Source organism: Phyllostomus discolor, chromosome 5, assembly GCF_004126475.2.
Source record: "Phyllostomus discolor isolate MPI-MPIP mPhyDis1 chromosome 5, mPhyDis1.pri.v3, whole genome shotgun sequence".
Classification (NCBI taxonomy): Eukaryota; Metazoa; Chordata; class Mammalia; order Chiroptera; family Phyllostomidae; genus Phyllostomus; species Phyllostomus discolor.
In genome coordinates, this window is record NC_040907.2 from 64959558 (window position 1) to 64984965 (window position 25408).

General features: G+C 34.9%; 1 protein-coding gene across 1 annotated transcript in view; it reads right to left on the minus strand.

The window, feature by feature from the left end:
* COL24A1 (collagen type XXIV alpha 1 chain) overlaps nt 1–25408 on the minus strand; it is a 333553-nt gene that overhangs the window by 171782 nt on the left and 136363 nt on the right. The window contains exons 21-24 of the mRNA XM_036026370.1: nt 16984–17037; nt 6070–6123; nt 4875–4919; nt 458–511 (exon numbers count right to left, since the gene is read on the minus strand). Of these exons, the coding sequence (XP_035882263.1) occupies nt 458–511; nt 4875–4919; nt 6070–6123; nt 16984–17037 (207 nt within the window). The remainder of the gene's footprint in view (nt 1–457; nt 512–4874; nt 4920–6069; nt 6124–16983; nt 17038–25408) is intronic.

Genomic DNA, 25408 nt, shown 5'->3' on the forward strand with positions numbered 1-25408 from the left:
AAGGTTGAAATAATGCACAGATAGATTAACGAAAGGTAGAAGATCCAGTTCAGGGCACCACACACAATTAATCTGATGAGAATGTATATATATATTTTTTTACTGAAATGGGCATAAACCACCAATTGCTATCTAAAAGTGAATAATTATATTGTAATGTGGAGTAATAAAATGTAACACTGCACTGGACAATACTGTAGCCACTAATAAGTAGCTGTTGAGCATCTGTAACTGGGTAGTCTGAATTGAAAAATGATGTAGAAATTTATTATATATATGCTATTATATAGTGTATATATTATATGCTCTAATGCTATTAGAACCAGTTTTAACATTATTACTGGTTCTCTTATCAAGTTGAATGAAATCTTTGACATGTGTTCATTTCATATTTTTATGAAAGTAAATATTTGATCTTTTTGAAAGTTATACTTTTGGTAATAGTCTGTTGCTTTACCTTTAAGCCTTCTGATCCTGGTTCACCCATATAACCCTTTTGACCTGGTTTTCCCTAGAAGAGAACAGAAAAAAAAAGAGGATTTATTTAATCATTCTAATTTTGAAAGTTTCATAAGAATTCAGACTATTTTATGTGATAAAGCAAAATTATTTGTTAATTCTATTTTATCATACTCATTATGCATTCATTCTGTAAGGTCTGTCTACGATATGCCATTCACAGCTCTCGGGACTGGGCGTGGAGGAGTGCATGAACACTCTTGCCTTTGTAGAGCTTACATTTGAGTGAGAATGCATCATTAAAAAAAATAACTAAAATATACAGCATGTTAGGTAATGGTAAATGTGAAGAACATAAAATTAAGTAAGGAAGTGAGATATAAACTGTTGAGTGAGTTTTGTTGAATTTTTAAATAAAATTGTCAGGGAACACCTCACTGAGAAGGTGGTAGTTGAATAAAAACTTGAAGAGAGGGTAAGTTATGTGGATATCTGAAGCAAGAGCATTCCACGTGGAGGAAACAAACGTATGCAAAGCTCCTGTGAGAAGAAGAATGTGCCTACTCTGCTGGAGAAACCATGAAGAGTCAGTGCAGCTGGAGCAGCATGAGAGACAAGATCAGTAAGAAGACAAGGTCAAAGAAGAGTATGGGAGATGGGTCATGAGGGTTTGATAGTCTACAGTAAGGATGTTAGCTTTTACTCTGAGACAGGAAGCTTTAGACAAGCTTCGAAAAGAGAAGTGCCATGATCTAAGTTTTAGCAGGATCACTTTGATGCAAGAGCAGAAGCAGGGAATTCAAAGACGAGTCTATGGTAATAATCCAAATGAGATATGACAGTCACACAGGTCAAGGTGGTTACAGAGGAGGTTGTGAGAACTGATGTAACATTCTGTCTATAGTCTGAAGACAGTTATTCCAGGAATTGTTGGCAGGTCATGTGTGAAATATAAGAAAAATGGAAAAGTCAAGAATTACCATGTGAAAGGGGGACCAAATAAAATGAGGAAGACTGTTGCCAGAACAGATTTGGAAGGTAAACCACAAACTTAGTTTTGGACATTTCAGTTTGACAGCCTTCTTATACATCTGAATGGAGAGATCACATGGTAGTTACATAAGTCCATAGTTCAGGGGCTAGAAGGTTCTTATAAAAACATATAAATTTTGAAAATCACCAGCCATAAGATGGGACCAGCTTATCTGAGTGTAGACAGAAAAGAGAAATCTACAAACCAAGCCTTGGAACACTCTAAACTTTGTAATTTGAAGAGATTAAGATAATATGCAAATTTGCTGCCAATCAGGAAGAAGATCATGAAAATGAAAAACATGTTTCTAGAAGGTGAGAGTGATCAAATTCTGAAGAGTGTAAGTATTGAGTAATATGAAGATTAAGAAATGATCATTGAATTCATCAACCTGAAGGTCATTGATGACCTTAACAAGATCATTAGTGTTTTTGAGTTTTGGGGGGCAACAAAAATGGTTTTAGCAGATAGGGTGAGGAGGAAATTGGGAAAGAGCATATATAGGCAATACTTTTGAGAAGTTTTCCTGAAAAAAGAAGGAGAGAAAAGTAACACTTGGAAGGTAAACTGAAATCAATAAAAATTTTGTTTTCATTTTTATTTATTTATTTTTAAGTCATTTTATTGATTATGCTATTACAGTTTTCCCAATTTTCCCCCTTTATTCCCCCTTCACCCTGCACCCCCAACCCTCCAGCATTCCCCTCCACTTAGTTCATGTCCATGGGTTGTACATATAAGTTCTTTGAGTTCTCTGTTTCCTGTACCATTTTTGACCTCTCCCCACCTATTTAATGCCTACCAATTATGCTTCTTCTTCCCTGTACCTTCCCCCCATTCCTTTCTTACCTCTCCCCACTGAAAACCCTCCATGTGATATCTATTTCTCTGATTCTGTTCCTGTTTCTAATCATTTGCTTAGTTTTTATTTTCGTTGTTTTTCTTTCTTTTATTTTTTTAGGTTCATTCATTGATAGTTGTGAGTTTGTTGTCATTTTATTGTACATATTTTTGATCTTCCTTTTCTTAGATAAGTCCCTTTAACATTTCATATAATAATGGCTTGGTGAATGATGAACTCCTTTAACTTGACCTTATCTGGGAAGCACTTTATCTGCCCTTCCATTCTAAATGATAGCTTTGCTGGATAGAGTAATCTTGGATGGAGGTCCTTGCCTTTCATGACTTCAAATATTTCTTTCCAGCCCCTTCTTGCCTGTAAGGTTTCTTTTGAGAAATCAGCTGATAGCCTTATGGGAACTCCTTTGTAGGCAGCTCTTCCCTTCCCTCTTGCTGCTTTTAAGATTCTCTCCTTATCTTTCATCTTGGCTAATGTGATTATGATGTGTCTTGGTGTGTTTCTCCTTGGGTCCAACTTCTTTGGGACTCTTTGGGCTTCCTGGCCTTCCTGGAAGTCTATTTCCTTTACTAGATTGGGGAAGTTTTCGTTCATTATTTGTTCAAATAAGTTTTCAATTTCTTGCTCTTGTTCTTCTCCTTCTGGTGCTCCTATAATTCAGATGTTGGGACATTTCAAGTTGCCCCAGAGGTTTAAAAGTCTCTCTTCATTTTTTTGAATTCTTGTTTTTTCATTCTGTTCCAGTTGGATGTCTATTTCTTCCTTTTGTTCCAAATCATTGATTTGAGTCTTGATTTCCTTCATGTCACTGTTAGTTCCCTGAATATTTTGTTTTATTTCATTTTGGATATCTTTCATATTTCAACCAAGCTCAATCAGTTCTGTGAGCATTTTGATTACCAGGGCTTTAAATTCTCCATCAGATAGGTTGGTGTTCTCCTCCTCACTTAGTTCTCTTTCTGGAGTTTTGCTCTATTCTTTCATTTGGGCCATATTTCCTTGTCTTGGTGCAGCTGATAGGTTGTAAGGGTGTGGGGCCTTAGGTGTTCACTCAGGCAGGGCAGTCCTCTTTACTGTGCTGCCTGTGGGGGAGGGGCCAGAGAGGGAACAGTGTGGCTTGCCTGATTATTGCTAGCATACTTTCCAATGAATTCTTGTGTGATACTGAGAGTTTCCCCCACTGTGGCAATCACCATAGTCCACAGTCAGCTCTGAGTCTCAGTTTCTCCTTATGTCAGCCCTGCCCCTTCACGCAGCCAGCCTGGGCCATGCGGTCCATTGCCTTGCCACAGTTTCTCAGCCAGTCCTGCCCTCAGAGTCTGCTACCTTGCCACGGTTTCTCTCTGTCTGCCACCTTACTGGTCTGGTTTTTCTGTTTGCTGTTTCTTTAATTCCAAGGTTGTCGGAGTTCCATGTAGTTTGATTTTCTGGTGCTTCCGGTTATTTATTGATTTTAGATTGGTTGTTATCTTCCTTTTGGTTGGGTGAGGAAGCGAAGGGTTTCCGCCTATGCCTCCATCTTGGCTGGAACTCTGGTTTTTAAAATGGAAGAAATAATGGCATGCCTGTATACTGATAGGGTTGATCCATTAGAGAGAACAAAATTATGATGCAGGAGAGGGTGTAGAAAATTGGTAGATCAATGTTCTTCAATGGACAAGAGGGGATAATATATGAAGTAAGTAAGTGGAAGTTTTGATCTTGCTAGAAAAATGGCCTATTTGTCCACAGTAACAGAAGAGAAGACAGAGTAAATGGCACTGACATAGGGAAGTGAGTAGAAGTGATGGTAGACTCTTGTGGAAAATCTCCTCCAATTACTTCAATCTTGTCAGAGATCCTCACAAAAAAATAAAATAAAAATCTTTCTTTTTCCCCAATGGGATAGTGGCAGTATATGTGCTAGTGAGGAAAAGGTGCAAAAGAAATAATTTCTGTCTCCTTAAAGTGTTTTAAGAATCTGTGTGTTATGATGTTCTCAAGAAAAAAGAATAAGATGCCTTAAAATGCATGTAATACTCACACCTTAACTACTCCATGATACTGTAAACTTTAGTTCCTGCGTATCCAAATTCTTAAAGAATTCACTTTCAGAAATTGAAAATGAGTAATTAATATATTACCACACATCTTAAAAAAGTCAGCAGAAAATACATCTTATTAACTTTCCATAATTTTATTGACATACTTAGAAAACAGAAATTCCCAGAATATTAACAAAATGGCTAAGGTATTTAGCTTTCTATTACATTTCAAGAAACTTTATAAATAATTTGCATAACTTACTAAGACCATAAGACTGCTGAAGAGACAAATAAATATATAGAGGTATAATATCAGGGATTAAAATATCCATGGAAAATTCTAATTATAGGCCTATTTTATTTGGGGGGATTGTATGGCTATTGTTTCTTTTCATTTTTATCCTTTGCTGTAACTTAAAACTTGGCACTGTTGAAAAACCTTTATAGAATAGTCATTTTAAGAGAAGAACTTTTTGGAAATTATTTATATGATACTTACTCTTGGCCCCAATTCTCCAGAGGGTCCGATTGGTCCTTCTTCTCCCTTAAAAATAATCAGAACATATTACAGCCTGAAGTATTTAAAAATATAAATCCTGTTCTATTCATTTTGAAATCTGAAGCTCATTCTGAAATGTGATGAAAATAATTGTGATTTTTCTTGTATTTTAATTTTTTGTGACAATCCACATCAACTCTAAAGAAGATATGTACTATAGCATTATTTTTAAATAATAATATAAGTTATATATAGAAAACAGAGAGTGAATAACAGTGAAAGTGTTATTTATACCAAATGGGGTTAATGTCTACAGTTTCTGCTTGATTAATTTATAGATCCAATATTGTCAGGGTCAAATTATTTGTAATTTCATAAAATATAAAATACTATAAAATGTTGTGCATACAAAACCTGTATAAGTGGATAAGGAATAGAAGCAAGAACATAGGACAAGTGAAGAATTTTTTTAAATGATTTTTTTGGAGAGAGAAAGGGAATGGGAGGGAGAGAAAGTGGGGAGAGAGAGAGACACAGATTTGTTATTCCACTTATTATGCATTCATTGGTTGCTTCTTGTATGTGCTCTGACCAGGAATAGCACCCATGAAATCTTGGTTATCAGGATGATGCCCTAAAAGACTAAACTACCCAGCCAGGGCTAAAATTTTTTATATATTATTCTTTAAGAAAATAAAAAGGTAATACATGATTTTATTCCATTTATTGACACATTTTCTAAAAATACTGATTTTTCACCTTCAAATAGAAGTTGATTTTAACACATCTGAACAATATATACAGTACTTTTTAGAATCATATATTCTATTCATTTGATTAAGAAACATTTTGCTCAATTCACAATTTAATCAAAATATAATTTATTTTAAAGTATAAAATAAACACAGTAAATGTAAACTTTACTACATATAAGTGGGATTCTAGGCTCAGATTTTTCAGTTGTTTCATGGATACTACTGATATAAATCACTTAATGAATTCAAAACACTGTAAAATGATTGCAAATCCCATTACATAACTGCTAGTATACAATGGTAACTTGAAATCCTCTATGGCAAAAATTGTCCACAGTGAAGTAGTGTTTTCCTTAAGCAAAAACTAATGTCCCACAAAAATTAAAAAGGGAAAGATTCAACTGAAAATTTGATGATTGTATATTTATTTTTGTCCATACCTGTGTTCCTTTGAGACCAGGAGGTCCAGGAGGCCCTCTATTTCCAAGGAGTCCCTATAAAAGCAATGCAAGCACACAATTAAAACAGTAGCTCAATTAAATTTTTTTCAATCAGCATTAATCTGGAGATAGGCAATATTATTTTGTACCATTCACTTTCCAGTAGGAAGTTATCAAAATGGGGTAGGAGGGTAGATGAACAGAAAACTTCAGGGCATACAAAAAGTTGGGAAACAGGATAAACTTATTTTTAAACTGTATGTTAATGTTCAAATAATCTGCTCAGCATGTTAGTCTTCAATGACACACCTTTTCAGAAAAAGTACTTGTAATTTAAAGTAATGGGTCCTATTATTAACATGATAATAGTACAGTAAATACATAATAGAAGTATTCACAAAGTCTAAAAACAGGTGAACAGGATATATAGTATTTTAATCCACTAAGAGACCAAGTCTGGAATACATCATTTGTACTAAATGCTCTTCAACTACTCTCCCTTTACAATACAAGCTTATAAAAAAGAGAGGAAAACTTACAGAAGAAAATAACCAACTGAACATGATTAGAAAATTCTATATTAAAAGAAATCTTTTGCAAATCAAAATGCATGTTAAAAATCAAATGCTTGCTGAATAAAAAGTAATCAAAAGAACTAAAAAAAATTCTTCTTATTTCAGAAAACACTCTATAGATCCTTCTCAACATGGCACCAGTTTTCTTATTCAGAGGGAACATTCGAACTAGTGGCACAAAAGTAAAAGGACCATAAGAGACTAATATCAGCAATTATAAAACAACAAATTGGATAACCTAGAAGGAACAGATAAAATTCCTAAAAACATGCAACCTACCAAAACTGAATCATAAAGAATTACATAATCTGCCTTGGCTGGTGTGGCTCAGTGGATTGAGTGCTGGCCTGCAAACCAAAGGGCCACTGGTTTGATTCTTAGTCAGGGCACATGCCTGGGTTGAGGGCCAGGTCCCCAGTAGAGGGCGTGTGAGAGGCAACCACACATTAATGTTTCTTTCCCTCTCTTTCTCCCTCCCTTCCCCTCTATCTAAAACTAAATAAATAAGATCTTTAAAAAAGGAATTACAAAATCTGAACATATCTATGACTATTAATGATATTGAATCAGTAATCAAACCCCTGGCCTCCCCCCCACCTCCCCGCCAAAAATAAAAGCCTGGGACAAGATGACTTCAATGTAGAATTCTACCCAACATTTAAAGAAGAATTCATGAAAATCCTTCTCAAACTGTTATAAAAAATTGAAGATGAGGTAATATTTCCAAACTCATTTTATGAGGCCAGCATTACCTGATACCAAAGCCAGACAAAGACACTGCAAGGAAAGAAAATTACAGGCCAGCAGCTCTAATGAATAAAGAAACAAAAATCCTAAAAAAAAAATACTAGCAGAATTAATTCAATAGTACATTAAAGGATCATATGCCATAACCAAATGGGATTTATACCTCCAGTGCGAGGATTTTTTAACATCAATATCAATGAATGTGATACACCACATTGACAGAATAATGAATAAAAATAACACGATCACCTAAACAAATGCAGAAAAGCATCTGACAGCATTTAATACTCTTTCATGATAAAACCTCAACAAACTAAAAACAAAGACCATATCTGAAAAGTCCACAGTTCATATCATATTCAACAGTGAAAAACTGAAAGCTTTCCTCAAAGATTAGGAAAAAAATATGGATGCTCACTCTCACCACTTATTCAACATAGTACTAGAAGTCCTACCTAGAGCAATTCAAGAAAAAGAAAATAAGTTACCCAACTAGAGAAGGAAAAAGTAATAACTCAGATCACAGTTGACAGAATCTTGTATGTAGAAAATCCTAAGGATCCTACAAAAAACCAATAAACCAATTCAGCAAAGTTGCAGTATATATCATCAACATACAAAAATTAGTTGTTTCTATAAACTAACAACAATTAAAAAAGAAAGTTAAGAAAACCACCTGGTTTAGCATAATATCAAAAAGAAAAAATACTTAGGAATGAACTTATCCAAAGGGTTAAAGACTTATGCACTGGAAATCACAAAACATTGCTGACAGAAATTAAAGAAGACACAGAGAATGGACAGACATCCCATGTTCATGGACTGAAATACTTAATATTGTTAAAATATCCATACTACCCAAATTATCTATAGATTCAATGCAATCTCTAGCAGAATGTCAATGGTACTTCTTGCTGATATAGAAAAAACCCTATAATTTATGTGGAACCACAAAGGGCCCTGAATAGACAAAATAGTCTTAAGAAAAATGAACAAAGCTGAAGGCCTCATATTTACTGACTTCAAAACATATTATGAGCTATAGCAATGAAAAATTTTGGTACTGATATAAAGACAGACATATAGACCAAAGGAACAGAATAGAGAGCCCAGAAATAAACCTATGCATATACAGTCCAATTTCTTCAACAAGGGTTCCAAGACTACACAATGGGGTAAACATAGTCTTTTCAACCAATAGTATTAGGAATTTGGATATCCACATGACAAATAATGAAATTGGATCTTATCTTACTCATACATAGAAATCAACTCAAAACGGATTAAGGACTTATATGACCTGAAACCACAAAACTCTTAGAAGAAAACATAGACAGAAAGCTCCTTAACTTTGGTCTTCAAATGATTTTTTTGGAAGTGACACAAAAGTAAAGGCAATGAAAGCAAAATAAACTAGTAAATATTGTACTTCTGCACAGTTAATAAAGAATCAATCAACAGAGTGAAAGGTAACCTACAGAATGAGAGAAAAAAATTATGAACCACAAGTCTGATAATTGTCTAATATATAAAATACATAAGAAACCCCTATAACTCAAAAGTAAAAAGTAAATAACCCAAAGAAAATAATAAGTAAAGAATTTTGAATAGACATTTCTCCAAATAAAACATTCAAATGACCAACAGGTATATGTAAAAATACTCAACACCACTAATCATCAGGGAAATGCAAATCAACACCTTGACACCTGTTAGAATGGTATTATAATGTTAAAAAAAACTGTTGGCTAGGATGTAGAGAAATTGGAAGACTTGTGCACTCTTGGTCAGAATGTAAAATGGTGCAGCCACTAGGGAAACCAGTATGGAATTTTCTCTAAAAATTAGAAATAGAACTACTGTAAGATCCAGCCATTCCACTTCCAGTTATTTATGTAAAAGAATTGAAAACATGATCTTGAAGAAATAGCTGCACTCCCATGTTCATTGCAGCATGATTCACAATAGCTTATGGGCGGAAAGAACTGAAAATGTCAACTGATAGATGAATGAATAAAGAAAATGTGGACTTTTGGACTATTGGACAATGGTTTGGTATTTAGCCTTAAAAAAAAAGGAGGAAATTTTAACATATACTACTACACAGATGAACCTTAAGGATCTAATGAGAAGTGAAATGAGCCAGTCACAGAAGGACAAATTAATCTACTTACATGAAGTATCAGAAGCAATATTATTTGCAGGACTAGAATGTAGAATGGTGGGTACAAGTGCGTTGGGGGAAGTGGAAATGGGAATTTTGGTTCAATGATAGAGTTTCAGTTACACAAGATAAAAAGAGTTTAGAGATCTAAAGTGTACAACAACATGCATATAATTAACAATACTGTACTATACAGTTAAAATTTTAAGAGAGTACATTTCATATTATGTGTTTTTACCAGAACAAAAGGTCTTTCATGGGTTTTATTAGCATCTCAACTTTATATTTAAGGTCTGTCACAATCTGCCTCCTAACATTTTTTTTTAAGTCAGGTGGGTTTACTTCCCCCTTCATCCTTGTGTTCGTTTTATACATATTGTATAAGATCTCTCACCCCTTGGCTCTTCTTGGCAAACCCAACCCATCCAACTGAAATACTAATTTTTCTAAAAAGTTTATCAGAAAAATTGCCATATAAGTTATTCTCTTTTCTAGGGTCCTTATTATTCACTTATCATGTACTGCCTGGTTATGCTTTTTAATTTTTCACATGTAGAAATCTCACATTTTCAGAGGTTTACAAGTTCTCAATAGACAAAAGACCTTGTTTTAATCTTGTTTTTAAGTAATTGCTTAACAAACTCAATAAATATTTCTCAACACAGTACATTCCCCATTGTACAAACTCAGTGAATATTTCTGAGCTAAATAAATACTCAGCTCATAAATAATCACTGAACTGGAGGATAAAATGTTTAGTATAAGAAATCTGTATGTAAAATCTCAACTAAGTGTATAGAATGTAAATCTTCAGGGCTGTATTAAGGTAATCTAAGATAAATATTTAGAATTACTAATTTTCCTTTTACCAAGTTAGCACACTTCTCTCCAGGTAAATGCATAACATATTTTAATAATTTAATCTAAAAGTTTTTTCTACCCTGGCCAGGTGGCTCAGTTGATTAGAGCATCATCCCATACACCAAAACATTGTGGCTTCCATTCCCACTCAGGGCACATACCTGGGTTGCAGGTTCAATCCCCAGGCCCAGCACATACAGGAAGCAACTAATTGATGTTTCTCACACTGATGTTTGCTCCTCTCTTTCTTTCTCTTTTTTTTCCTCCCACCCTCCATGCCTCCCTCTCTCTTTCTCCCCCCTGTTCTCCCCCCACCCCCGCCTCCCTCCTTTCCTTCCTTTCTCTAAAAGCAATAAACATATCTTCAGGTAGAAGTTTTAAAAATTAAAAGTTATTTCCATATATTCTATAACATAACCTCACAAATAGCATCTTTTCTCTAATAATTTATCAGGAATGTTATAAAACAGGCAATAACAGCCATTTATACCATCCCTGTTTCTACAGCCAGAGTAACACACAAACCATTACAAATAAATTATTTCACTATTTACTGGAAGACAGAATGCTCACTAGGTACTCACTTTTTGTGGTAAACAGCAAAGGATGTGGTTTTGTTAGTGTCATAGGATACTTGAAAACATATTGCCAAATTGAGTAGTTTACACTCAAGGAGACTTGCTGATGTGTGTTTTATATCTATATACATGTGTACATCTATATATATATATATATATATATATATATATATATATATATATATATATACAATCCCACAATTGATAGAACCATAATCAATACAAATTTCTAATCTTAGTTTGAGATTTTTAGTTAACTGGCAGAAAATGAAGAGTAAATAAAAGGCTTTTTTAGAATTGTGCCAAATTGCTCAGGAAAGAACCCAATTTGTTTGCAAGTAGGGTAAACATGTATTTTAAATACCATGGACATAATTTCTTTTGTTGATCACCTTCTATAGCCTCAACTTTAATAATTTATATTGACCCCATTTTCCAAACAAGATATGCACATCAAAATAAAGTTAGTTTTAAGATGCTTCCATGATACTGTATACACAACTAGAGAAACACAGTATACTAATAGGGTCAGTATGTTTGGCTCTGTTTTTCCTTTCTGTTTCTAGAAACAATTTTAAGGCAAATAGTAAGGGCCAAAAGAGAAACAGATCATTCTCAACCTACAAAACATAAAATCATATTCTTTTTCCCTTAAAATTTTTTAGTTCTTTTGATAAAATTATATCTAAGATATTATTTTAAACCAGTGATGTGTATAAAATCGGTTCATGGTGTTGGTACTGATGAGGTGACAAGCTCAAAGTAATCCACAAAGTAATTATTACCCATTGGAATTCAACCATTGATACTCATTAAAATAGCTGGATTTCAGGTCTTCCACTTTTAAGCACTGCAATTCGAACACTAGAGGAAGTACTGAGAAGGACATTTTAAAGTTTACTATTATAACAATACTCAAGAAGTTGGTGGTTTTGTTCTGTTCTCTGACATTATTCTTGACAAAACTTCAAGAGAAATAAAATTTCCAAACTGGGAAAAACTCTGGAAGCTATATAGTTCTTCACCTAGTATGATATTCATACTAGAGAATATTAAGTTCAATTAAGTAATTACCAATTTCCTAAGGCAAAATTTTTTTGCTCAGTTATCTGGGGTCTCACAGCATTTTGCCAGTTCTTTTTTTTTTTTTCCACTACTGCAGAGTTTTGTTTTATTTCCTATGAAGATTTGCAAAGACCCTGGGGGAAACAAGTAAAATACACCAATTCTTTTATATAACACTTTTTACAACATTCTGTGATTTTAAAAAATCTCTCACTAAACTATAACCCCATTCAGGGGAAGGACCATGGTTTAAAAATCTTTACAACCCCATATTTAGTACTTGGCCTAACACATAAAAGAAACTCAGTAATTCTAATAAATGGATTATTAAATAAATGGATAAGTGAGTGTATTTATATGTATTGTATCAAGTTCATGTTCCTGAGTATGGTCAGTGAAGGGCGAAAACTAGACATAAGAAATTTACAACTCCATTCTCTATACATCTCTATCTCAACTTCCCTTCATACAATTATTTCTAATTATTATTCCATCAGTAGTTTGGAAGTAGATTTGAAGAAATGCCAGACTGGAGGTAGGAAGCACATATTGAGAGCTATTATACTAATCCTGCTGAAAAATAAAGAAAGCCTAAACTACAACATGGGCAGTGAAAATAATTTTAAGAGCAAAGACAGGAAGTTTTGAGTCTAGGATCAGGATAAATGTGATAATTGATGGCATGAGGTCATTCAGGAGACAAAAGTGGGTTTAATGCAAAATACATGTGGAACTTGAATACTGAAGAGGAAGAGGAATTCTTTTATGGTAACAGACAGGAAGGGGGAACATGGCTGTATACAGGGACAGTTTGTAGATGGCCAGTAGGGTTGCCTGATAAAATACAGGATGCCCAATTAAATTTGAACTTCACATAAACAATGAGTAATTTTTACTATAAATATGTTCCAAATATTTATTACAGCTGCATTCTCTCACAAGTTTCCTGTTCTTGAATGCCATTTGTCTGTTTGCAAACTCCTACTGATTCATCATGTCAGCTCAAGTGCTACCTTCTCTACAAAGTGTAATCTGAGTCTTCTAACCCTATATTCATACAGTATTACATATTATGTATCATTCATATGATTAATGTAAAGATTTCCTGCCCATCTTTCTCTAGATTGTAAGCTTCTTGAAAGTAGGGATCAGAATTTTTTATCTTTGTATCTAGGGTCTAGCACAAAGCTGTTACATAAGAGGCAGCCAATAAATATTTGCTGATTGAATGAATGTCCTATTTCAGATCTTGACAATTTCCTTTCTAGATTTTTCTAGTTCATTTCCTTGCCTTCAATTTCATTCCTATTTATAGCATCCTACATTCTGACACAAGAGGTATCCTTTTAAAATATAAATCACCAAGGACTCTTTATTATTTAAACATCATTGATTACTTCATGATGCCTAGGGATAAAGTGAAACTCTTCAGTATGGTATTGAATGTCCTCCACAATTTATATCCAAAGCCAAGTGGTTAAGAGATCAAGCTTTGAAATTACACCGGGGTTAGAGGCCTGGCTAAGTTATTTGATAGTTTTATGACTGTGAGAGAATAACTTAACCAATTGTGAAATTGGAATCTACCTCATAATGCTGCAGTGAAGATTAAATGAGATGTCTGTAAAACATTTACTATAGTGCTATATAGTAATCCACACAGGGGATACTTTCCAGCACTCCCAGTGAATGCCTGAAACCATGGACAGTACTAAACCCTAAATATACGATGTTTTTTCCAATATGTACATACATATGATAAAGTAATAGCTAATAAAATAGAACAGTTATAGTAATATAATACAATAAAAGTCATGTTAATGTGTTCTCTTTCTCAAAATATCTTATTACACTATATTCAATTTTCACTTACAGCTTCTTTTTGGCATGTCCAAATTGCCAGCATCACTATTCTTGCACTTTGGAACCATTATTAAGGAAAATACAGGTTGTTTGAACATAAACACTGCAATACTGCCTGTCAGTTTGATATCCAAGATGACTACTAAGTGACTAACAGGTGAGCAGCATATACAGTATGGATACTTTGACAATGGCATGACTCCTTTCCTTGATGGGACAGAGAAGGACCACATGAGATTTCACTAAGTAGAACATTGTGCAATTTAAATTTACAGACTATTTCTATAACTTTCCACTTAACATTTTTGGGCCATGGTTGACCATGGGTAACTGAAACTGAGGAAACAAAACTGTGGACAGCAGGGGACTACTGTAGCTCTCTTGATATCCTTTACATATTCATCTATCACTTGCTCTCTACTCACACTGATAACCTTCCACAGTACCAATACTTCATAACCTGATAACTCTCCAAACTTCAGGCTTTTTAATCTTTCTACATCTTTATTTTCACAATATTTTATTTTCATAAAATGCTCATTCTAGGTCAGCCTGCCTGAAAAGCTTTTGGTATTTAAAATTTTGCTGTGTAGAACTCTGGCCAAGATGGAAGCATAGGTAGATATGCTTGACTTCCTCGCACAACCAAAAGAACAACCAATTAAAAACCAAAAAGACAACCAGAACTGCCAGAAAATCAAACTGCGTGGAAGTCCAATAATCAAGGAATTAAAGAAGAAACATTCATCCAAATGGTTAGGATGAGTGGAGACAGGAAGCTGAGGTGGAGAGGATGCCAGGAAAGGCTGCAGTTGGCAGGGCTGGTGAGGTGGTGGCTGGGGGACCAGCACTCCCACATTTTCATGCAGATAAGCCAAGAAGAACAAATGGGGAGTGAGACAAACTGTGCTATCCAGGGTTCCAGTGCAGGAAACTAAAGCCTCAAAACCTGACTGTAAAAATCTCTGGGAATTGTGGTGGTGAGAGAAACTTCCAGTCTCACAGGAGAGTCCGTTGGAGAGATCCACAGGATCCTAGAATGTATGCAAGCCTGCCCACCCACCCAACAGTCAACACCTGAAAGGATACAATATGCTTGTGGGAAGTGAAGAAAGTGATGGAAACTGGAGCAAGAGCCCAAAAAGCCAATAAGCAGCATTGTTCCCTCTCTGACCCCTCCTCTATGTACAGCACTACAACACAGTGAAGTGGGTTGCCTAACCTTGGTGAATACCTAAGGCTCCACCCCTTACAAGTAACAGGTGCTCCGAGACAGAGAAATATGGTCCAAATGAAAGAACAGATCAAAACTCCAGAAAAATAACAATTTTTATCTCTTAAGCAATGAGGAGATAGCCAACCTATCAGATGCAGAGTTCAAAACACTGGTAATTAGGATGCTCACAGAAATGACTGAGTATGCTTGCAAAATAAAGGAAGAAATGAAGGCTATACAAACTGAAATAAAGGAAAATATACAGGGAATCAACAGTGAAGGGAAGGAAACTGGGACTCAAAAAATTTGGAACAAAAGGCAGAAATAAACATCCAACTGGAATAGAATGAAGAAACAAGAATTCAAAGTTGTCCTCTGGGATAACTTTAAATGTTCCAACATCCAAATCATAGGGGCACCAGAAGGAAGACAGAAAGACCAAGAAATTGAAAACTTATTTGAAAACATAATGACGGAGAACTTCTCCAATCTGGCGAAGGAACTAGACATGTAACTCCAGGAAGCTCAGAGAGTCCCAAAGAAGTGGGATCCAAGGAGAAACATACCAAGACATATCACATTAAATTACCCAAGATTAAAGAAAGGAGAGAATCTTAAAAGCAGCAAGAGAAAAGGAAACAGTTACCTATGAAGGAGTGCCCATAAGACTATCAGCTGATTTCTCAAAAGAAGCCTAACAGGCAAGAAAGGGCTGGAAAGAAGTATTCCAAGTCATGATAAGCAAGGACCTACAACCAAGATTACTCTATTCAGCAAAGCTTTCATTTAGAATGGAAAGGCAGATAAAGTGCTTCCCAGATAAGGTCAAATTAAAGGAGTTCATCATTACCAACCTCTTATTAAGGGAAATGTTAAAGGGACTTATGTAAGAAAAAGAAGATCAAAACTATGAACAGTAAAATCACAACAAAACTCACAACTATCAACAACTGAATCTAAAAAACAAAAACAAAAACTAAGCAGACAACTAGAACAGGAACAGAATCAAAGAAATGGAGATCACATGGAAGGCTATCAGTGGGGTGGGGAGAATGGGAGAAAAAAGTACAGGGAATAAGAAACATAATTGGTACATAAAAAATAGACAGGGGGAGATTAAGAATAGTGTAGGAAATGAAGAAGCCAAAGAACTTGTAGGTACGACCCACGGTCATGAACTAAGGGTGTGCATTAACAGGGGAGAGAGAGGGGGTGCGGGACAGAGGGGGATAAAGAGGAGAAAAAATGGGACAACTGTAATAGCATAATCAATAAAAAACTTAAAAATAAATAAATAAGTAAAATTTCACTGTGTATACATACATAGTAACAGTAAAGGAAGTTTCAAATTTGGGGGTTTCTTAAAGGAATTTTGCACTATGTACATTCTAGCACACTACAGGCTTTCTTTATTTTAATTAATGGAGACTTTATGGGCACTAAAGGGTTTTAGTGGTCAGAGCACTCTCATTCATTTATCGTATGCTATGGTTTCTTAGGATTTTTTATCTCTTCAAAAAAATACTTTTTCAGTGATTCATGTGCTTTGCAAATACTGTCATCCTAATCTAAGTCCAAACCAAACCAGAAAAATGGTTTTCAATGACCTGAACCCAAAAGATTGGATGAGATACTTGAACTTAACAAAAGCCACCAAAAGAACCAGACATGCAAAGTATTTCCTGGTTATTTTGAAACAAGATGTACAAAATTTATTAAATGCTTCTGAGACAGCTCAAAGGTATTCAGAAATATTCTGATTTCCTAAAATCTTTTTTTTTTTACCAATTCAATGAAATGTGAGATAAGAAAACTATACCTATCATATCACATTTGTGCTTTTACCTTTGATCCTTCAGGGCCATTTTGTCCAGGAATCCCAATATCACCTGGAAAACCCTAGGGAACATAAAAATGAAAAGTTTATTCCATAGCAAATTGCTCTAACTCTATTAAGCATATAAAAACCCCCTTTGCCTTTCTCTCATGCCCAGTAGGAGCAATTTGTACTCCTCAAAAATTCAACATTAAAGAATGTTAGGCAGTTGTTTAACACTGGAATACTAAATTTACAAAGTGTACTAGAACAGAGCTTGTTTTATCAGGGGTTCACAAACAATCCTCAGACCTCTAGTCCAGTCTAAGAGATAGGGAATCTTATTCAAAAATCATCTACAGTTTGGAGAAAAGCAAGAGGTCCATTAACAGGTCCTTTCAATGTTATATGGTACTCAGAGCCACCAAGGATTACAGGAATGTACTTTGTTAGACTCACTGTTTACTAACTATATGGTAAGTTGTAGGGTTTTTTAAGGAATAGGTGTAAATAACTACTATCTGGTGGGAAAAACAATGCCAAAGGTTATGGATTAACATAGAGCATTTTAGTCAGTTTTGTATCTAATGTAACTATCTTATCCTAACATTCCTATATACTGTATTTTTTGGACTATAAGATACACCTGCCCCCCCCCCCCCCACCATTTGGGAGAAAAATGCAGCGGCCACCCTGTTTCTGCCTCCTGTGACCCCGGTCCAGCACCACCACCCCCCACAGTGAGCCAGGCAAGCTACATTCAGACTATAAGACACACCCACCTTTTCCTCTCAAATTTGGGTATGTGTGTCTTATAGTCTGAAAAATACAGTATGTCTATAAATAGTTATCTCCTCAAAAGCTCTTTGAACTCTTCTTAACCTCTTATTGGTACCATAATTGATTAATGACTTGAATTAAATATCTGACCCATGTTTACTTTATATTTGCCTGAGAATCATAATTTTACCTTTCTGGAAATTATACTCTAGTAGTCTAAAATAGTTGGTCCAAGAAATAGCAATGTACTATAGTGTGCTAAATAAACTCTGTGCTAGGAAAAGGCCTGGAATGCTACTCTAAAATAATTAGATTAGTATTCTTGCTGAAAAATTAGTATTCTTGCTGAAATAATGAATTACATCAGGGGTGCCAAACTCATTTTCACCAGGGGCCACATCAGCCTTGCAGTTGCCTTCAAAGGGCCGAATGTCATTTTAGGACTGTATAAATGGAACTACTCCTTAACTAGGGGCAAGGAGCTCAGCACTGCCACTGGGTGGAAACAAGGTGCTGGGCAAGATAAAACATGGTAGAGGGCCACATTTGGTCTGCGGGCCTTGTGTTTGCCACCTGTGCATAGTCCTAAAATTATTTCAGCTCTTTGAAAGTAACTGTGAGGCTGATGTGACACCCCTGAATTAGATTTTTCATGACCAATTTCACTAATGATAATAAGCTACTGATTGTAATTTTAATTGTATTTTGTCACAGATAAAGTTGTTTCTGTGTTTCTTGAGGACATGGACAGAGGAATACAAAGTAAGACAAGTTCAAGAATCAGCATCTTTAAAAGTAAAGGTTCCAATTAAATATGAATGCCAGCTAGAAAAGGTAGGTCAGCGGAGGTTTAAATATGATGGTAATAAAAATTATCACAAGTAAAAGGGAATAAAAAGGTTGATTTTGAAATAGTCATCTTGGAAGGAAAAATCAAAAGAAAGGATACTGACTCATCCAGTCAAGATTACGACAAAAATGTCTTGACTCAAATTTAAAACCTGGATTTTGTGGAAAAAAATTACTTGGGAACATTTCTGGCAGAAAAATGTCAGTGGTAACTAAAAGACTGATTACAGAATCAAATTTCTGAAAGTTGGGAACAAAATATGTTTAATACAGATTTGCTGACTGCTTTTCTAATTTCAAAAAAATCAAGTTCACCTTTGCCTTCTCTGCCTTAAATATCTTTCTTCACCTGAAAGGCTTATGTTTGAAATAAAAGACAATAATATTTTACTTGTAAATCTTTCTTTGTCCCCCATATCTTGAATTAGGTCCCTTGTAAGAGCTCTCACGCTATCAGTCCTACAAAGTTACTCGATGTAGTGTGTTGGCCTGTTATGTTTTTCTCATCAGACTGCAAACTTCTTGAGGGCAGTTTTATGTCTTAACAATCATATTTCCAATAACTAGTACACCACCTGCCACAGAGTAAATGCTGAAAAATAGATTTTTGTTGTTGAATAGCTGACTAGTTTCTTTTGGGGAAAAAAAGGACAACATGTTTGTTGGCTACTTTCATCCCTTTGATGCTGGTTTACAACCACTGGTTCAGAGCATCTCCACAGATAAATTCATGGTTTCTGGCCAACCTTCAGATGAACCTGGCACATTTTGTCATACCAGAAAGCAAGAAAGGTATCTAGAGTCCTGTTAAAAGAACTCTAAGAGCTTGGAGAGGATCCCACTGGCCAGATATGGAACAATATGAACTTCAATGACAAGAATTGCAGTGGATTAAAACATGTCAAATATGTTTAAATTCCTAAGCTCATAATTATACAAGAAAAAAACTGTATGTTTAGAGGATGAAAGGGATCCAACTTACTACTTTAAAAGTGAAGAATCAAGCATTTGTTCTACCTTTCCAATACATATTGTACCATGACTACTCAAACAGTAGATGAAGGAATGCATTCCAGGCAATAAATAAAAAACACATGATAGAGCAAGAATACCACCATTTTGCAATCCCCTAAATGAGCCAATGAACCTAGGCAGTTTAGTAACCAACTATTACTACCATCACAAAAAAGGAGAGATAACCAGACAGTATGTGCTTCCTGATGCAAGAACACAATATCACCAATAGTCTTGCCCAAAACTGACAAACAGAACTGAATATGGTCAGGCCTCTGTATGTGACTATCAATTCCAGGGAATACAGAGGACCAAGAATCCTGTAACGACACCATAGGACTATAATCAGTGAAATCCAGGCTGTGGGAAACTTTACAGGTTAAACAACTGAGGATCTTCAATAACTGAACTATAAGTGGGAAAAGGGAATGGGAAGGGAACATATAGAGTGAAAGACATAGCAATAAAACAAACAAGCCTAAACTATTTTTTTAAAGATACATGCTTGAGTGATAAACCATAAAAGAAAAAACAGGAGTTACTTGCTGTTGGGAGAAGAGATAGGCTTGTGGTTGGGTTGGGATCCTTTATAAAAGCTTCTGGGAGTAGCTAGCCATTTTATTCCTGACCTGTGTGGTAGTTACAAGAGTGTTTTTCTTATAAACTGTTTGTGACATACATTTGTTTTATATAGTTTTCTGTGTCTTTGTTTTACTTTTTAGTAAAACAGTGTGAAAAAAGTCATTGAAGTGAGTATATGCATGAATATTTGCTTTCTTAAACATTAAAATAATGGTGATGGAATATTTTAAAAAGACATAAAATACCAAAGATCAGAGGAACAGGAGACAAAAAATGTCAACAAATCTGATTTTATAATATAATCATATAAGTTGAATATTTTACAATTAAAACTTTATTTAAAAGTTCAGAAACACATCAGAGTTATTAAAAGAAGAAAAAACAATCTCTAAAACTTGGCCAGGAAACATTTTTATTATTCCAAAAATTTATACTGGGGTTACTACCAAGTAGAGATATTATCTTTTAAATAATTTTTAAATATAAAAATCAGAGTTAGCTGGGTCAGCCAAACTTTAATAATATGTGTCTATAAAGTAATTTTTTAAACTCTCAAACTTACTGTTTAAAGTGTAAATCAAATGACAGGACATGAACATCCTTGCCAAGTTGTAAACTTTCAGAAACATTACAAACTGAAAGATAAAAACTGTATCATTCAGACTTTATAATTTTTAATTGTTGTCCAGTCACAGTTGTCCTCATTTCCCATTACTCTCCATTGCCCCATTCACCCCTGCCACCTACATTCAGTCCTCCCCCTCCCCTTGTCCAGGGGTCCTTTATATATGTTCCTTGATTTTATAATTTGATTAAATAATTATGCTGGCATGAAAATATACAGAAAGAAAATGAAAAACAAACACCTCATAAGAATACTTTAATTTGTTTTATTTTAATTTGAAATAATTTGGAAAACACTAAGTCAAAATGATTTCTCCATTGTGCTTTGCTATCTAAGTTATCACATCACAATTGAAAGCACAATAAATAAGTGAAAAAAAGAAAGAGCAGCCTGATTTCTATTGCCTTCTTAAGCATTTGAGATATAATTGACATAACATTATAATACTTTTAGGTATAAAATATATTGATTCATTATATGTATATATTGCAAAATGATCACAGTAATTCTAGTTAATATCTATCACCACAGAATATCACAATTTTTTCTTGTAATGCGAATTTTTAAGATCTACTCTCTTACCCACTTTCAAATACACACTACAGTATTATTTACTGTGCCATCATGTGTACATCTCCATGACTTGTTTTACTCTTTCATCTTCCATCACCATATATCGTTACCCTTTCTACCCATAATGAAAGTTTATACTTTTTGACCACCTTCACCCATTTTGCCCTCTCCTCCCACCTCTGGCAACTACCAATATGTTCTTTGTATTTATAAGTTTTGTTTTTGTTTGTTTTGTTTTAGATTTCACATGTTAATAAGATCATACAGTATTTGTCTCTCTCTGTTTGACCCATTTAACTTAGCATAATGCCCTCTAGGTGCATCCATGTTGTCACAATGGTATGATTTCCTTCTTTTTAAAGACTGAATAATATTTTATTTTATATCTTTTTCAGTAATGTTTAGTTGATTTTTTCTATTAAGTTGCATGTCACAGCTTTATTAACTTTAGTTTATGTAACATTCTAAATCTTTTGTTGTGATTTCAACAATCTTCACAGGATCTTCATCAGGAGGATATTTCATCTCCAGAAACCACTTTCTTTGTTCATTCATAAGAGGCAACTCCCATCAGTCAAAGGTTTAACATGAAATTCACAGCAATGAATTTTTCATCACAGTAATTCAGTCACATCTTCACGTCCACTTCTAATTCTAGTTATCCTGCTGTTTCTACCACATCTGCAGCTACTTCCTCAGCTGGTCTAAATCCTTCAAAGTCATACATGAGGGCTGCAATCAACTTCTTCCAAATTCTTGTTACTGTTGATATTTTGACCTCTACCCATAAATCATGAATGTTCTTAATGACAGCTAGAATGGTAAATTTTTTCCAGAGGGTTTCCAGTTTACTTTGCCCAGACCTACCAGAGAGATCACTATGTAAAGCAGCTACAGATTATAAAACATATTTCTTATATATTAAGACTTGAAAGTCACTCCTTGATCCATGGGCTGCAGAATAGATGTTGTGTTACCAGGCATAAACCAATGTTAATCCTGATGGATGTCTCCATCAGAGCTCCAGGGTGAGTAGGTGCCTTGTCAATGAGTGGTCATATTTTTAAAATATTTTTTTATGAGCAGTAGGGCTCAACAATGGGCTTAACATATTCAGTAAACCATGTTGTAAACAGATGTGTTGTCATTCAGGCTTTGTCATTTCATTTATTGAGTACAGGCAGGGTAGATTTAGCTTAATTCTTAAGGACCATAAGATTTTTGTAATGGTAAACAAGCACTGGCTCTAATTTAAAGCCACCAGCTGCATTAGCCCCTAACAAGAGAGTCAGCCTGTTCTTCGACAGTTTGAAGCCAGGCATTGACTTCTCCTCTTCAGCTGGCATTGTGATGGCATCTTCCAATGTAAGGCTGTCTCATCTACACTGAAAATCTGTTGTTTAATGTAGCCACTTTCATTATATTAGCTAGATCTTCTGGATAATTTGCTGCAGCTTCCACATCAATCCTGCTTCACATTGCACTTTTATGTTATGGAGATGGCTTCTTTCCTTAACCTCAGAACCAATCTCTGCCTGCCTCAAACTTCTTTTTTGCAGCCTTCTCAGCACTGTCAGCCTTCAGGGAATTGAAGAGAGTTAGGCCTTCTCTGGATCAGGCTTTGGCTTAAGGGAATGTTGGGGTTAGTCTGATCTTCTACCCAGACCACTAACACTTTCTCTGCATCAACAATATGACTGTTTAACTTTCTTATCATCCATGAGGTTACTGGAAGAGCACTTTTAATTACCTTTAAGAGCTTTTCTTTTGCACTCACAACTCGTCTGTTTGATACAAGAGGTCTAGTAGCTTTTGATCTATTTCATCTTTTAACATGCCTTCTTCAATAAGCTTAATTATTTCTAGCTTTTGACTTAAAGTGAGAGAAGTGTGACTCTTACTTTCATTTGAACACTTAGAGGCCATTGTAGAATTATTAATTTGCCTATTTTAATATTGTTGTGTCTCAAGGAATAGAGAAGTCTGAGGAGAGGGAACGCTGGTCAGTGGAGCAATCTGAACACACCCAATATCTACCAGTTAAGTTTGCTATCTCGTGTGTGCAGTTTGTGGTGTGTCAAAATAGTTACAATAGTAATATCAAGGATTGCCAATCACAGTCACAGTAACAAATATAATAGTGAAAAAGTTAAAAATATTACAGGTAGTAGCAAAATGTCACAATGAGCCACAAAATGAGCAAATGCTGTTAAGCACAGCACATAAAATGAGGTATGCCTGTATGGTGTAAAAAAGGTGCCCCGTTTCATTTTTTTTTTTGTATGTAGTTGTCCAGTTTTGCCAAAAACATTTATTGAAGAGACTATCTTTTCCCTTATTGTATATTCCTGGCTCCTTTGTCATAGAATAATTGACCATAGGTAGGTGGGTTGATTTCTGGGCTTTCTATTCTGTTCCATTGATCTATGTGTCTGTTTTTATGCTGATCCCATACTGTTTGAGTACTGTATCTTTCTAACACAGTTTCAAACCAGGAAGCATAATGCCTCTAGCTTTGTTCTTCTCAATATTGGTTTGTCTATTTGGAGTCATCTGTGGTTCCATACAAATTTTAGAACTGTTTGTTCTATTTCTGTGAAAAACACCACTGGGATTTTTATTGGGATGGTCTTAAATCTGTAGATTACTCTAGGCAGTATGGGAATAATAACAATATTAATTCTTATAATCCCTGAGCATGGAATATCTTTCCCTTTACAAGTATCTTCTTTAATTCCTCCCATCAATGTTACAGAGTTCAGTGTACAGGTTTTCACTTGCTTGGTTAAATTTATACCTAGGCATTATCTTCTTTTTGATGCAGTTGTAAATAAGACTGTTTTCTTAATTTCTCATTCTTATAGTTTATTAATAGTGTATGGAAACACAACTGATCTTTGTATATAGATTTTATATCTTGCATCTTGTGCCTTAACAGAAATAATTTAATCATTAATTTTTATCAAGAAGTAGAAACTAAGCCCTAGCTGGCGTAGCTCAGTGGATTGAGTGCGGGCTGGGAACCAAAGTGTTCCAGGTTCGATTCCCAGCCAGGGTACATGCCTGGGTTGCAGGCCATAACCCCCAGCAACAGCACATTGATGTTTCTCTCTCTCTCTCTCTCTCTCTCTCTCTCTCTCTCTCCCCCTCCCTTCCCGCTCTAAAAAAATAAATAAATAAAATCTTTAAAAAAATGCTATTCTCTAAAAAAAAAAAGAAGTAGAAACTAGTTTTCACTGGGTGGCTTGGTTTGTTGGAGCATCATCCCAACACCAAAAGGTTGTAGTCCTTGACACAACCTTTCTTGGTCAGAACACATATCTAGGTTGTAGGTTAGATCCCTGTTTGGGGTGCATTCAGTAGGCAACCAATCGATGTTTCTCTCTCACATCAATGTTTCTCTCTCACATCAATGTTTCTGTCTTTGTCTCTCTTTCACGCCCTCTCTCAAAGAAATAAACATATCTTTGGGTGAGGATTTTAAAAAATGAAGTAGTAGCCTAAAGAAGTAAAAACATGTCTTCTATTTTGGGACCCTTCACATCTGTTTATTGCACAGAGAAGAATGACTCAACATTCCCTCCAGTAAAAACAATGTTTTATTATTCCCTAATTGCTAAAGGCTGGAGACTAATTCACACGCATTTTTAAAAAGCAAAACCTGGGAGCCAAAAGCACTAGCAGATTCCATTAGTGTCCTGGGAAATTATAAAAGTAAAATACTGTTGTTGTTCTTATTCTGGCAGTATTCAGAAGTTTGGAAGCTAGAATGTCCAAATAAAGTAAGTCTATAATGCTCTATGGCATACATTAAGCACATTAGTAATTCTTCAATAGGAGTGATAAAGTGTCTATTTTCTATTGCGATTTATAGTCCTTTTAATAAAAATAAAGGTTCAAATGGATAAATAATGCACAAAATAAATAAATCCAATAAATAAAGTAATGATGCTGCATTATTGTAAGTAAGTAAGTAAGTAAGATGAAAATAACCCACATGTGGCAATCTGGAAGAACCTCAAATGCATTTC